This window comes from Aethalodelphis obliquidens, unplaced genomic scaffold (genome assembly GCF_003676395.1).
Source record: "Aethalodelphis obliquidens isolate GAN/ISIS:26980383/991018 unplaced genomic scaffold, ASM367639v1 scaffold38, whole genome shotgun sequence".
Taxonomy (NCBI): domain Eukaryota; kingdom Metazoa; phylum Chordata; class Mammalia; order Artiodactyla; family Delphinidae; genus Aethalodelphis; species Aethalodelphis obliquidens.
Window position 1 is genome coordinate 13,887,000 of NW_020837982.1, and position 14,858 is coordinate 13,901,857.

The 14,858-nt window shown below is 43.3% G+C and overlaps 1 protein-coding gene across 1 annotated transcript in view; it reads left to right on the forward strand.

Annotated features, from left to right (window-relative positions):
- The window catches only part of DNAH9 (dynein axonemal heavy chain 9), a 299,454-nt gene that overhangs the window by 209,700 nt on the left and 74,896 nt on the right, over positions 1-14,858 (forward strand). The window contains exons 50-51 of the mRNA XM_027131074.1: positions 7,338-7,763; positions 14,461-14,580. Of these exons, the coding sequence (XP_026986875.1) occupies positions 7,338-7,763; positions 14,461-14,580 (546 nt within the window). The remainder of the gene's footprint in view (positions 1-7,337; positions 7,764-14,460; positions 14,581-14,858) is intronic.

The window sequence follows — 14,858 nt, forward strand, 5'->3', positions numbered from 1 at the left end:
AGAAAAGCCCATCCCAGAAAGGAACAATGTTTGTAAGACACAGGTGCATGAAAGGGTGTGGTGTGTCTGAGCCGAAGGTGCACAGGCGACATGCAGATGAGTCTCTGAAGGTGGCTCGAGCATGATCAATAACAGCCCATGGCATCACTAAGAAGCTTAACTGTGGACCAGTGTTTTCAATCTGCAGCATACAACTGATTCATGGGTCTCAAACAGCATTTTTTAACTTGAGGTATAATTGACATATAACATTATACAAGTTTCAAGTGTACAACATATTGATTCGATACATACAAATGTATTGCAAAATGATCAGCACAGTAAGTCTGGTTAGCATCCATCACCACACATGGTTCCAATTTTTTTCTTGTTTTTTGTTTTTAAGATTTACTCTCTTAGCAGCTTTCAAATACACAATACAGTGTTATTAACTGTACACACTGTACCTTACATCCCTAGGATTCTTTATTTTATAGCAGGAAGTTTGTTCCTTTTGAACTGCCTTCACCCATTTCTCCCAGCTGCCCACACCCCCGCCCCGCCTGATGAAGCAGAATGGATCAGACTGTACTGCATGTGACAGGGGAGGTATTGCTTCCTGTACACAAGGACCCCTCACTTAGCCTCAAATTTTTCTGCGTTCACAGCACTCTGGTATTTAAGGACCACATCCTTATTTTCTCATCATTTTCAAAGTTAACAATAAATCTTTAGTTAATACATAAATCAGAGCATGGTAGTAAGTCTCTGTACATTTTAAGTCTCTGCTTTGGCAGTTTTATTTCACTTTTATAGCTAAACTGAAATAAATCCAGTATAACTTTTCCTGCCTTAGTTGAAGAATGGTTTTGCTTACAATTTCATGGCCTTTTTTTGTCTCCTTACAGAATTACTTGGAATTTTCTATTTATTTCCTATGGATTTTTTACAGTAAACTTTTGGGGTTTTTTTTGCGGTACGCGGGCCTCTCACTGTTGTGGCCTCTCCCGTTGCGGAGCACAGGCTCTGGACGCACAGGCCCAGCGGCCATGGCTCACAGGCCCAGCCACTCCGCGGCATGTGGGATCTTCCCAGACCAGGGCACAAACCCGTGTCCCCTGCATCGGCAGGCGGACTCTCAACCACTGGGCCACCAGGGAAGCCTGTAAACTTATTTTTTATTATACAAATAACATATAATGGCATTTTTGGTGTTACGAATAATTCAAATAGTATAGAATATATAGGGTAAAATATAAAGTCACCCTTCTTTCCACTCCAGCCCCAGTCCTCTCCCAAAAGAAAACTCCTGGAAGAATTTGAGCTGTATCCAGTCCAGCAATTTTTCTGTGTATTTATATTTGTACAAATGCACATATAAAATATGTCATATTTTAAATACAAATGGATAATGGAAACTTACTTTTCTTCGTGAAACAAGACTATTTCATGCCCGTACATACATTGAATCTTGTTGATTTAATGCTTTATAGTATTCTAGGCTATAGTCGTACTCTATTTCATTTAGCCATGTATCTACTGTTGAGTGTTTAATTAGTTTCTCTCTTTTCTCCAATACAAATATCCTTGTGCATACGTCTTTACTGCATATGTGCAAATATTTCTCTGAGCCAAATTAGAAGTACAGTTGTTTGGTCGAACAGCATGGCAGGCTGAATCATGCCTCCTCCACCCCCAAAGATACTCACATCCTAACCTCTGGAACCTGTGAATTTTACTTCGTATGGTGACGGTGACTCTGTAGGTGTGATTAAGTCAAGGATCTTGCAGTGGGGAGATTGCCCTGGGTTATCCAGTGGGTCCTAAATGCCATCACAAGGGTCCATAGAAGAGGGCGACAAGAAGGTCGGAAGAAGAGGGTGGTGATGTGGTGACAAGAGCAGGGGGTGGACACAGCTGATGTGCTGTGGGGCCTTGAGCCAAGCAATGCGGCCGACCTCTAGAAGTGGGAGCAGCAAGGAACAGCCTCCCCTCCAGCCTCCAGAAGGGACCAGCCCTTCCAGCATCTTCGGCTTAGGACCCCTCACCTCCAGAACTGTAAGATAATAAATTCATGTTGTTTTAAGTCACTACGTTTGTGGTAATTTGTTACAGAAGCAATAGGAAACTCATATAAACAATATTCTCTTTTTTTATATAAGTAATGCTAAATTTCTGTCCAAAATAGCTCTTCTCTTTTATAGTTATAAACACTGCTTTCCCCACACCTTTGCCAATCTTAGATATTTTCAATTATCCTAATTTTTCTCAACAGGAGAGCAAAAAATTTTTCATTTAAAAAAATTATAAATGGTTTGATTCTAATGAGACTGGGCAACTTTTCAAATATTTAGATTTCTTCCTTTGTCCATTATTTGTTCAGATTCTTTGTCCATTCTCTTATGAGATAATTTCCCTTTTCCGTATTGATTTACAGGGTTTTAAAATGAATTTTTACTATATGTCTTGGTATATATATTGTAAATATTTCTCCCTTTCATTTGACTTTTTAACTTAATATTAACAAGTTATATAAAAAGTAGATTTTATAATCAAATGCTTTTGAGAATTCTAGGGTTACAGAATTTAACAGACTTCTTTGCTACAGGACTTTTTAAGGCCTTGATTATGTGATAAGCTTGATACTAAAAGTGATAGAGATAGCACAAGAAAATAAAACAGATTGATCGAATTTATGAATAGTGATATAAGACATCCATATGAAATGCTAGTAATTCAAATCCAGCAATTTATTCAAACAACAGTATGCTACCAACTGATAAGTTTCCCTTATATACTACTACCCTGTAAACGTACTCAATCATAGGTCAAAGAAGAAAAGCTCTGCAGTCATTTTGAGAGATGCCAGAATGGTACTTAACACACTTCAACACCATTCCTATTAAAACTCCTCGTAAAGTAGGAAAAAAAGGATATTTGGGGCTTCCCTGGTGGCGCAGTGGTTGGGAGTCCGCCTGCCGATGCGGGGGATGTGGGTTCGTGCCCCGGTTTGGGAGGATCCCACGTGCCGCGGAGCGGCTGGGCCCGTGAGCCATGGCCGCTGAGCCTGCGCGTCCGGAGCCTGTGCTCCGCGGCGGGAGAGGCCACAACAGGGAGAGGCCCGCGTACCGCAAAAAAAAAAAAAAAAAAAAAAAAAGGATATTTGGATATTTTGCTAACACAAAGCAATCACTCTCAGTCCGAGAGCAAAACATCCTGTCTAATGGTAGAGCATTAGCGGAATTCCCATTAACATAGAACAAGCACTATAATGACCCCCTTCGCTGCTATTATAAAACAGTTGTCCTAAACTTTCTAGCCATGCAACAATAAATGAAAAATGGTAACATGTAAATGTTGTAAAGTACCAGACAAATGTATTATTATTCATAGATGTCATAAAAATGTAATAAAACAAATAAAAGGGAAGACTTAAGGGCCCATTACAAAATTTAATAGTTTCCCTAATATCAGCAGTAGCCAGTTAGAAAATATAATATTTTCAAGATAACAACCAAGACACATGGTACAAATAAACATAAATAAATTTATTGAAACTATGTGAAGAAAACTACACATCTTTGTTGAGTAATATAAAATATAAATAGGCAAATAGATGTACCAAGTTTGTGTAAGGGAAGGTTTAATATTATAAGGATGTCACTATTCCTCAAATAATTTACAAGTTAAGTGTAAGTCTAATTTAATTCCAGTGTGATTTTTGGCTTATTTATTTCTAATGTCACTAAAAGTTCATATCATTTAAACAGCTATTAAAAATTTAACAACCTAAATGCCCAACAATATGGGGTTGGCTAAATAAATTATGGACCATCTAAATGAGAGAAAATTGTACATACTTTATTTAAAATCATGTTTTGCAAAAATAATTCATGACACGAAAAAGTTTTAAGATACAGTTTTCAGTGAAAGCCAGGTTTGAAAAAATAGTGTAAACAATGATTGATATATGTATATGTGTGTGTACATATATGTATATGTATATATAAATGAATGAGCCAGATATATACCACATTCATATATGTTCACGCACCTTTCTTTTCTGTGTTTCTCTGTTAGTCTATCTGTTAAGTACATATAATGAAACACACCAGCACATAACTAATGTTTATCTCTAGGTAGTAAAATCAGGAGTGATTCTGGCTTTCATCTTCATCTTTGCTAAGTATTTCACAATAAATATTTATTCTTTTAATAAAAGGACAAAATAGTGTTACCTTGTAAACCAGTGAACAGTAAGAAACAAACTGTAAAAGAACTAGAAAAATTATTATAAGGTAAGGTCAATTTTCATATGTATATGAAAGACGCTTCTAAGCATAAAAACAAAGGATGATAGCAGATATCATCTGGAAAAGGATTATTCAATTGGGCTACATAAAAACTAAATTTCTATGTGTCACAGAATATCATAAACAAATTTTTTTAATTGAAAAGAAAAGAGTTAGCATCCTCATATATATGTGAAGAGCTCTTATAAATCGTGCTGGAATCTGGCATTTGTGCCTGCCCCCGCCTGCACATTTACGCTCTGCCCTTCCCCAACGTGCAATGGCAGTTTCTCTAAGGCTTTCCCAGGTCTCCCTCCCTAGCCAAAGTGGCACCATCATTCCTCAAGAAACCACTATCCCATTAGCCCTGTTTTGTTTTGTTTTTTCAGAGCACTTCTCACTATCCAATATATCAAAGGTTGGCCTCTTTTTCTGCCCACCTCTCCACGTGCATGAGCAAAAGGACTTTGCCTTTCTTATTCACCGCTGTACCCCCATTTGCCAAATGAATGACTGTGCAGACACGTTTATTCACTCAGCAGAGACTCCCTGACTGCACTCCATGCCAGGCAGTGTTCTGGGTGCCTGTGGTGCACCCATGAACGAAGATACTGCCTCTATGAAGAGTCTGTTCTAGCACAGGGGACGGGTGAGAGACAAGCAGCGTAATGAAAACGGACTTTATACAATACATTAGAGTGTGGCAGATGCTGCAGAAAAAAGAAAACCGTAGAGCAGAATCAGGGGGAGCTCTGGGGCCAGGGCAGCTGGGGAGGGGATTGAGGAGGTGGGAGGTTTCAGTATTAAAGAAGGTGATGGGTGTGGGCCTCCTTGAGAGGGAGAAGTTTTTACTTGGAAAGGAGCGAATTCATCAGGCAGGTACCTGGGAAGAGCAGGCAAGGCCAAGGCATCAGCTAGAACAAGAGACCTAAGGCAGGGAGGGGAGTGTGCCTGATGCCGGCTCATCCAAAACCACATCTGCCTTCTTCTGAGAAATGTCTCCTTCATCCTGTGTTCCTATTAGCAGTGCCACATCACCTGCCCCACGGTGACTGGTGACAGGAGCCCCACCTCACTGAACAAGATCATTTCCCAGGACCTTTTAATTTTGACTTGCGTTGGAGGAAAAAAATCTTCCTCCCTTCTAGTTGCAAAGCAATGGATGTGAGCCTGGAGCTGCGGCACCCCTTCCTCTCATTTGATTGCTCAACACACGTGTTGATGATGAGCACCTACTGCGTGCCAGTCTCTGTTCTAGGCACTGGGGCTGCAGTGGTTAACGAGAGAGATGAGGTCCCTGTTCGCATGAAGGAGAGGAGTATAGTAATTCCAGAAGGAAACAGTGGTAACCTTTTCTGATTGCCCTCCGTTCTATGCAGATCACCAGGGTGCTCAGATAGGCAGTGACTAGGAAGAGGAGGTTGGCGGGGAGGGTCTTTCTGCGTGGGAGGACTTCTGAACTGAGATCTGGATGGATGAGAAGGGGTCAGCCAGGCAAATGGCATAGGAAGGAGGGTAGCAGGCAGGGGTCCTGAGGTGGGAAGACGGAAGTGCAAGAGGTGAGTGTGCCCAGAGCTCAGTGAGAGCCTGGGAAAGTGGCCCAGGTAGAGGTCAGAGAGGTTAGCCGAGTGCCTTGCAACATGAAGAAGCTGGTTTGTAAAAAAGAAACTCCTGTACGTGGAGAAGCAGAAACAAGAGAGTCCAGAGAATCCTGCTGACGCAGTTCAAAATGCAGTTCCACTGGTCCTCACGTCCCATCCTCCCCAGATACATGAGCAAGAAAATCCGCCTTTGTACTTCAGCTAGGTTTTCTGTCTCCGAAACCAGAGTTGTGATTAATTTATAGATATATATGAATATTCAAAAAAACTGGAAGGAATTATATAGAGATATTAACAATGATGTATCTGGGTTGTAGAATTCAATTTCGTCTTTATACATTTTTATATTTTCTTAATTCAATGTGTTGAACATGCTTAACAAACTATTAATATTTTAAAATTGTGGGCTTTTCGTTTCTGATTGTATTTTCACACTTTGTCCTCTTTCGCCTAGGGGAAACCACTAGCACAGGTATGCGAGCACATCTGCCACATCTGTGCTGTCCCTGACAAGGCTGTCATGACCCAAACTACAAACCATTGCAAGAGTCAATGGAGCACCTTCCTAGGTGCTTCCATTAGGTGCTGGAAATAATCCCCTTCCTGTTTTGATTTCCAGGCCCCAGAGCACCCCAAATTAGTTTGGCACAAGGATCTAATCTTCGAAATTAAGATTTTCCCCCACTTACAAAATCAGCCCCCAAAGCAAGTGCTTTTGAGGTCATATGCTCCTCATGGACGGTCACAACAAACTTTAAATCAACTTTATATGCATTTCTGACAAAATTTCACTTACAGATTTACTGCTCCCGACTTAACAGACGGAAACACCAAGGCCTGGGAAGTTCAAGTGGCTTTCCAGGGTCAGCCCTTTCAGCCATATCTTTCTAGAGCAAGTGAAACTTGGAGCACAGGACAAACCCATGTCTAGGCAGAGGCAGTGACGGCACAGGGTGTGCCTGGCTTTCTGTCTGAATTATTTCTTGGCAGAAAATGCCACTTTGCTATCAGGACAGCCAGGTGCAGTTAGCACAAGCTCATGGAACAAGGCAGTTTAATTACAGAAAAAAAAGTAGTTGGGTTACAGTGCTATTCTCTTCAATCCAAGATAGAAATTAATTTATAATAACCTTGTCTTTTATTCATGGCATGCTGCATGTTTCAGAGTATGTTGGCATCCTTATATTTTTCAGCTAAATGTGAAAAAATTGTGTGTTTCTGGTGGGCCACGAGTCAAAGCACTGAGAGAACCTAGCTGAGTCTCGGCTAACCATTCGGGGAAGTCTGAAGCCGCTGGGGAGTCGCTTGGTTCCCTTTTGATGAGTCATGATATTTAAAATTCCGAGGGCTGCCTCAGGCTTCAAAGCGGCCCTTTGAGATTGATCACTCTGAGCCCGGCTCTATTAGTGACCGAGGACAAAGAGAGGCGTTCGTTTTCCTCTAATGACCTGCCTCTCTCTTCCAGACCAACCTGACAGAGCTGAAGTCTTTTGGTTTCCCGCCGCCGGCCGTCAGCAACGTCAGCGCTGCTGTGATGGCTCTCGTGGCCCCCGGGGGCAAGGTGCCCAAGGACCGCAGCTGGAAGGCCGCCAAGGTCACCATGGCCAAGGTGGATGGCTTCCTGGACTCCCTCATCCACTTTGACAAGGAGAACATTCACGAGAACTGCCTCAAGGCCATCAAGCCGTATCTGCATGACCCCGAGTTCAATCCCGAGTTCGTGGCCACCAAGTCCTACGCAGCCGCCGGCCTCTGCTCTTGGGTCATAAACATTGTGAAGTTCTACGAGGTGTTCTGTGACGTGGAACCCAAACGCCAAGCACTGAGCAAGGCCACCTCGGACCTCGCTGCCGCCCAGGAGAAGCTGGCGGTTGTTAAAGCCAAGATCGCTGTAAGTGACCCCCACCTGAGGCAAACAGCCTCTCCTCCAGGCCCCAGCGCCTCAGCCTCCGGACGCACAGGCTCAGCGGCCATGGCTCACGGGCCCAGCCGCTCCACGGCATGCGGGATCTTCCCAGACTGGGGCACGAACCCGTGTCCCCTGCATCGGCAGGCGGACTCTCAACCACTGCGCCACCAGGGAAGCCCCTCAGCCCTGATTTTTAAAGAAAACCAAATTGTTACCCAAAATCTCCTAATTTTTCAGTAGAGGCAACTTTTTTTTAAAAGACATTTATTATCATTATTTTCAGTCACACTGCGCAGCTTGTGCGATCTTAGTTCCCTGACCAGGGATTGAACCCACCTGGGCCCCCAGCAGTAGAAGCACAGAGTCCTAACCACTTGACCGCCAGGGAAGTCCCAGCAGAGGCAACTTTTATAATTTCTTCCTCAAACACTGTGTAATCCAAACAAGACAGATCCACTGGACCATGGGTTTACACCTTGGTCCTAAAAGGTTTTTTCCTTTTCCTCTGAGGAAAGAAAAGATGACAGATGGATACATATAATAAATGAACAGTATTATCCATGGAACCAGCTGCTATCTTATTAGCCACAAAGAATCTAATATTTTTGGACATCTGATAGTTAAGAACAAAGGGTCAAAAATGGGAGATTCTTTTTTTAAAGGTAATTTTAGTGAAGTATAGTTGATTTACAATGTTGTGTTATTTTCTGCTCTACAGCAAAGTGATTCGGTTATACATATATATACATTCTTTTTCATATTCTCTTCCATTATAGTTTATCACAGGTTATTGAATATAGTTCCCTGTGCTCTACAGTAGGACCTTGTTGTTTATCCATTCTATACATAATAGTTTGCATCTGGTAATCCCAACCTCCCAATCCATCCCTCCCCCATTCCCCTCCCCCTTCATTCCTGTCGCTAGCAAGGTTGTCGTGACCCAAAGTACAAACCTTCATCAAAAAGTACAAACCTTGGGCTTCCCTGGTGGCGCAGTGGTTGAGAGTCCGCCTGCCGATGCAGGGGACGCGGGTTCGTGCCCCGGTCCGGCGAGATCCCACATGCCACAGAGCAGCTGGGCCCGTGAGCCATGGCTGTTGAGCCTGCACGTCCGGAGCCTGTGCTCCACAATGGAAGAGGCCACAGCAGTGAGAGGCCCGCGTACCGCAAAAAAAAAAAGAAAAAAACCTTCATCAAGAATAAATGGATCATCTTCCTAGGTGCTTCCATTAGGTGCTGGAAATAATCCCCTTCCTCTTTTGATTTCCAGGCCCAAGAGCACCTCAAATTAATTTGGCACAAGGATCTAATCTTCGAAATTAAGATTTTCCCCCACTTACAAAATCAGCCCCCAAAGCAAGTGCTTTTGAGGTCATATGCTCCTCATGGATGGTCACAACAAACTTTAAATCAACTTTATATGCATTTCTGGCAAAATTTCACTTGCAGATTTACTGCTCCCGACTTACAGACGAAAACACCGAGGCCTGGGAAGTTCAAGTAGCTTTCCAGGCATAGGAAACAAGTCTGTTCTCTATGTCTGTGAATCTGCCTCTGTTTTGTAGGTAATTTCAAAAAATGGGAGATCCTTTTTCCCCTTTGAAATGTAGGTTTTAGCCACCTTTCCCCACCTTGTGCACCATTCTCTTCCATTCTGGCCACTGTCCACCCCCCTCACTCTCAGCGGTGTGGATGTGTGGGCCTGCAGGGCATGTGTGATGCTACCTGCAGTGCTTTATAGAAGCTTGTAAAAGTATGTAGCATATTGTGGTTGGTGGTTGGGGGGGGGGTCCTTTGGCCATAAATATAAAATTATTAGCCTTTTGTTGATATTTTGATTGTATGTCCCTCACCCAGGATTGTGGGATGGAGGTGATTGTGGATTCACACCTTGAACTTCATCTTTGCCATTAAAATTGGTATCACCAAAGTGAGAGGTAGAAATCAGAATCCTGAGGGATGACATAGCAGCTGAAAACCCATCAGCAGACCTTCCAATCCATGCTGTGCTATTCACCGATGGCTGACCTTTAGAAAGGCCTTTCCAGAGCCCAAACTTCAGCTTCCTGAAGTAAAATGGACACAATAATAGTCCATTTTGGCTATTCATGATTTTGCCGTGAGGATGAAAGGAGAGAAGGCATGTACAGCACAAGCCCAGAGCCCAGCCCCCAGGGACACAGGGAGCTGCCGCCACCCCCAGGGTTCCGATGACCACTGACCCCTGCTTTCCCTCCACCACCTCCTCCTGCATGTGCCATCGTGTGCAAGCCCTGGTCATCACTCACTACCATGATCAAGTTCAAGCCAAAACATCCCCTGGACCTTTCATTTCTACACGTGCATTCCAGGCAAATAGGATTCTTACTGCAAGTTTCTCATGATGATAAAAAGGGTTTTACAAGTTGTGAAACGGGAGATTGCAGACATGCCGCATGCTTCAAGTTTCACGGGTTTATTGATCGATAGACTAAATTCTATGGTTAAAGGCTCTAGTTCAAAGATCCCTGCAGCCAGACTCTCTATGAAGAGATGCTTTGGCAAAGCAGCTAATCTCTCAGTACGTTTGCTTTATAAATCCAGACGTTCATGGACCAGTTTACTGATAATCAACGCTCACAATGGCCCATTTGAAAGAATACCAAGGGCAAAACACTAACAGCCCCTTGACTGCTTTTGGAGGGAAAATACCTTCTGATAATTTTCAGATTCTTCAGTCTCTCCTGGAAAAGTGTTGCAAGAACTGCATTTTCAAAGATCTCTTTCTTACTCAAGTTATTTTAACGGGCCTCTCACTGTTGTGGCCTCTCCCGTTGCGGAGCCCAGGCTCTGGACGCGCAGGCTCAGCGGCCATGGCTCACAGGCCCAGCCGCTCCGCGGCATGTGGGATCTTCCCGGACCGGGGCACGAACCCGTGTCCCCTGCATCGGCAGGCGGACTCTCAACCACTGCGCCACCAGGGAAGCCCCTTTTCTGATTGTTGATGCCACTCAGAGCTTGCTACCTAGTGGCTTAAATGTGTTTTATTTGGCCTGCACAATGTGTTTGCCAAAGATGTAATTAATTGCCAATATTTAAAACAAAAAATCTGATTTCTGGCCGGTCTTATAATACTCGGAAGAGTCCTGAATGTCACTAAGTGACCCTGGAGTTAATCAGTGGCTTCTCACTCAAGCAGGGAGTTTTGCTGCATTTAGTCACCGTCACCACCGGCCCCTATTTTTTTTAACATTAGACTCATCTGACTAGTTTACCTCATCTTCCTGGGCCGCTCATCTGAATTTCTGACCCTTGTCTGCGTGCTGTGCTGCATCCCTATTCTTGATGTATCTTCTTCAGGCAGTTGACTTTCTGCTACATGAGGCTTGAAGACATTCATCCCCTGTCTTCTCATCATTACAGCAACTATGTTTTTCTGACATGACCTTTACTTCTTGTTCAGTCATATGGAGGCCGCTTCCTTGGAGCTCTTCAGTGTTCAAGATGAAATTATTACCCTTTCCTTCAGCTCATCCCCTTCCCTCCTCTCTCCAACTTCATTATCATTATTTATCGTTACTTTTGCGTTCGAATCACCAGCACTTAACATATCTACATTGTGTTCTGTAACCAGAATTAATTGTCCCATGCTCTCTCCACTGACTGATTCAAAAAATCAGTAAATTCTGTTTATATTCTATGAACCTGTCTATATTGTTCATAGAAGATCTCAGTGCTGTTATACTTACTTTCTTACATACCTTTCCCCCTGGACTTTCTTCTCTCTCTCCCTCTTTCTCTCTCTCTCTTCGATTAGTTCTTTTGGCATAGCCTTATTTTTTAAAACCCTCCAGTCAATCCAGTGTTTTACTGAGTCCCCTTTTGCCCCCAAGACTTTTCTCTCTTGTCCCCACTCAAAGCTCCAAACAGTTTTGGAGAGTAGTCACGTTCACTGCTCTCTTGGGTTCGTTCCAATGACTTCTGGACCCCATGGCTTCTTTCTTGATTTCTTCTCTCATTTTGCTATGGCTTGTTCTTAAGTAACTTTCTCAGAAATGTTACATAAGAGGTAAATTTTCTAATGTTCCAGTCTGGATGTATCTTTTTATTTTTAAACTGAATTGACTATTTTGCTGCGTATTAAATTCTGAGGCTAATTTTTTCCCTTAGAACACTGAATGCTTTATCTTTTTGTCTGGTGAGAAGTCTGATGAACAGTCTGGATACACTGTATTTCTGCCTTTCTGGAAGTCTTTCAATTTTTTCTTTATTCTTGGTGTCTGAAACTTTACATTGCCGTGCTTAGCTGCCATTCTTTTTTTATTCATTGTGCTTGGCATGCAGAGACTTATTTTCTTCAGTTCCACAAGGTGATTTTATATCTCCCTTCTGTTTCCTTTTTAATCTCATTTTCTGGAATGCATATTGGTTGGGTATTGGACCTTCTGATGGGTCATCTATTTTCTCTTATCTTTTTGTCACTTTATGCTTTCTTATTCTATCTAGATTTCCTCAAATTCATCTTTTAATTTATTGAATTTATTACTTTTTACATTAACAATAAAGAGTATTTCCACAAGTTTACTTTGTTGTTGTTCTCTTTTCCTTTTATTAGCATCCTCTTGTTTCATGGATGAAACATCTTGAATCTCCCGGAGAAACTAATTATGAAGGGTTTTATGCTTTGTTGCCGTTTTTTTGACCTAAGTTCTTTCTTTTTCCCAGGTCATTTTTTCCTTCTTGTTTACCTTTAATCTAGGCTTTAATCAAATGTCTTCTTGTCTTTTCATGTTTACAAGAGTAGTGATCAAAAGCAGAGTATAGCTCTGCAGACAAGGGCAGATCTGGCAGACTGGCAGAATTTGTTTTCTAGATTGGATGAGTTATGGTGGATGCATCCTATTACTTGTTGTATTTATTTCTGCTCTACAGCAAAGTGATTCAGTTATATATATATATGTATATACATACTTTTTAATATTCTTTTCCATTACGGTTTATCACAGGATTTTGAATATAGATCCCTATATACAATAGGACCTTGTTTAGCCATTCTGTATGCATTAGTTTGCTGGATGCATCTTAAATGCCAGAACATGGTATCCTTTCTCTGCCACTGTTGACTCTCCTGCTGGTGACACAGGTGCCTGGTGGCATTGAATGGGGATGGAGATGTGGAGTGGAGGATCAAAAGGCTTCCAGCTGACTGTCTTATTTTCAACATCCCCCTGCAGCTCACCTGACATTTCCAAATCCCCAGTGTATGTGAGGCTCTGCAGAGCTGCTCAGCTTCTGCTCTGCGTTGCAGTGTCCTCTGCCCTGCTCCAGCCCTTTCCACTGCTCTATCTGTGGTCTTCCATAGATCTATTGGAATCCCTCACCCTCCAGTGGCCCTCAATATTTGCTTGATGTTATGGGCTTATGACTTTTTAAACTGCTTCATAACCATTTTAGAGAAATCTCGGGAAGAAGAGGAGTAAATGAATGTGGCCAGCCTGCCATTGTCAATTGGATGGCTCACCACCTAGTTCTTAAGCTGCTTGGCTATATAAACTTGGCCCTTCATTTCTTTCTCTTGTGACTTGGTAATGACTGACAAAGCAGCCCGAAGCCCTGTTATTGCATAGACATGAGACATATCTGGAGGTGTCTGCCATGTGCCCAGGTGTCTTTGTGTATGCAAATATGCATCATGGGGGCAACAAAGACTGTGCACTTGAATTCTAAATTCTTGATAAATTTAGAAAAAAATTGAAACCGTGTCGTTTTTAAAAATGTTCCTCTACTTCGGGATAATTGGAGAGAATCGATGAGGTCAAGTGAAGTTGTCTTGCACTCCTGGGACCTTAAAGCAAAGGGAGGGGACTACCCTGGTGGCACAGTGGTTAAGAATCCGCCTGCCAATTCAGGAGACACAAGTTCAATCCTGATCCGGGAAGATCCCACATGCCACGGAGCAACTGAGCCCGTGCACCACAACTACTGAGCCTGCGCTCTAGAGCCCTCAAGCCACAACTACTGAAGCCCGTGCACCTAGAGCCCACACTCCGCAGTGAGAAGCCCGCGCATCGCAACGAAGAGTGGCCCCCGCTCACCACAACTAGAGAAAGCCTGTGCGCAGCAACACAGACCCAACGCAGCCTAAATAAATAAATAAATTAATTAATTAAATGAATTTATTTTTTTAATTAAAAAAATAAAAGCAAAGGGCAGACGTAGGTTGCAGACAGCCCAATTCCAACCCACGAACCAGCCGCAGCAGACGGTGTGTGCTCCTCCCAGCACCCCCACCCTGGGATCCTACTGGCCATTTTCAGGCCTCCCCAGGCTTCAGTGAGATTTTGCTTCTAAAAGCAGCACTTGTACTTTTTTGTCAGGCTACTGGAACCCCTTTTCCCCAATACAGGGAGAGAAAGAATTTAAGCCTCTCCCTCCTTGTCCGTCACCCCTCCTGGTCCTGGACCAACGACTGAGGTGCTGGATAGAAAAGCTCAGTCCTCTCACTTGTGTCGGCACCCTCTGGACTTCCACTGGGATCCACGTGAGGGCCCCCCTAGTTTGCCTTCCTTCCCCTCCCTGCCCGCCTTCCCCAGTCCCTTACAGCTCCCCCCAGGAGGCCTTCCTTAGAAATCCCCTACCCGTGAACCCTATCTCTGAAGCACTGGAACTACTGACAGACGTTGTGTTCCTTCCTAAACAGCACCTTAATGAAAACCTGGCCAAACTCACGGCCAAGTTTGAGAAAGCAACAGCTGACAAACTCAAATGTCAGCAAGAAGCTGAAGCGACTGCAGGCACCATCTCCCTTGCAAACCGCCTGGTGAGTGTGAACCTCTTCGGCGGGCTTTAATTACACGAGCTGAGCTTGTCAGGTGCCGCAGAGGTGCAAAATATTAATAGATGAGCAGCTGAGTGCCGCTTTGACTGGGGGGCAAATAATAAAATGCTCTGGGCTGCAGGGACTGACTCCTGAGAAAAGCGTGAATGCCCACCCTGGTCTGGTCAAAGGAGATTTCCCACAGGGATGGTCGGGAGACTGGGGCACTGGATGGATCAGGAAGCTTACGAGAGGTGTGACATGCTTACATACAAGAGCGT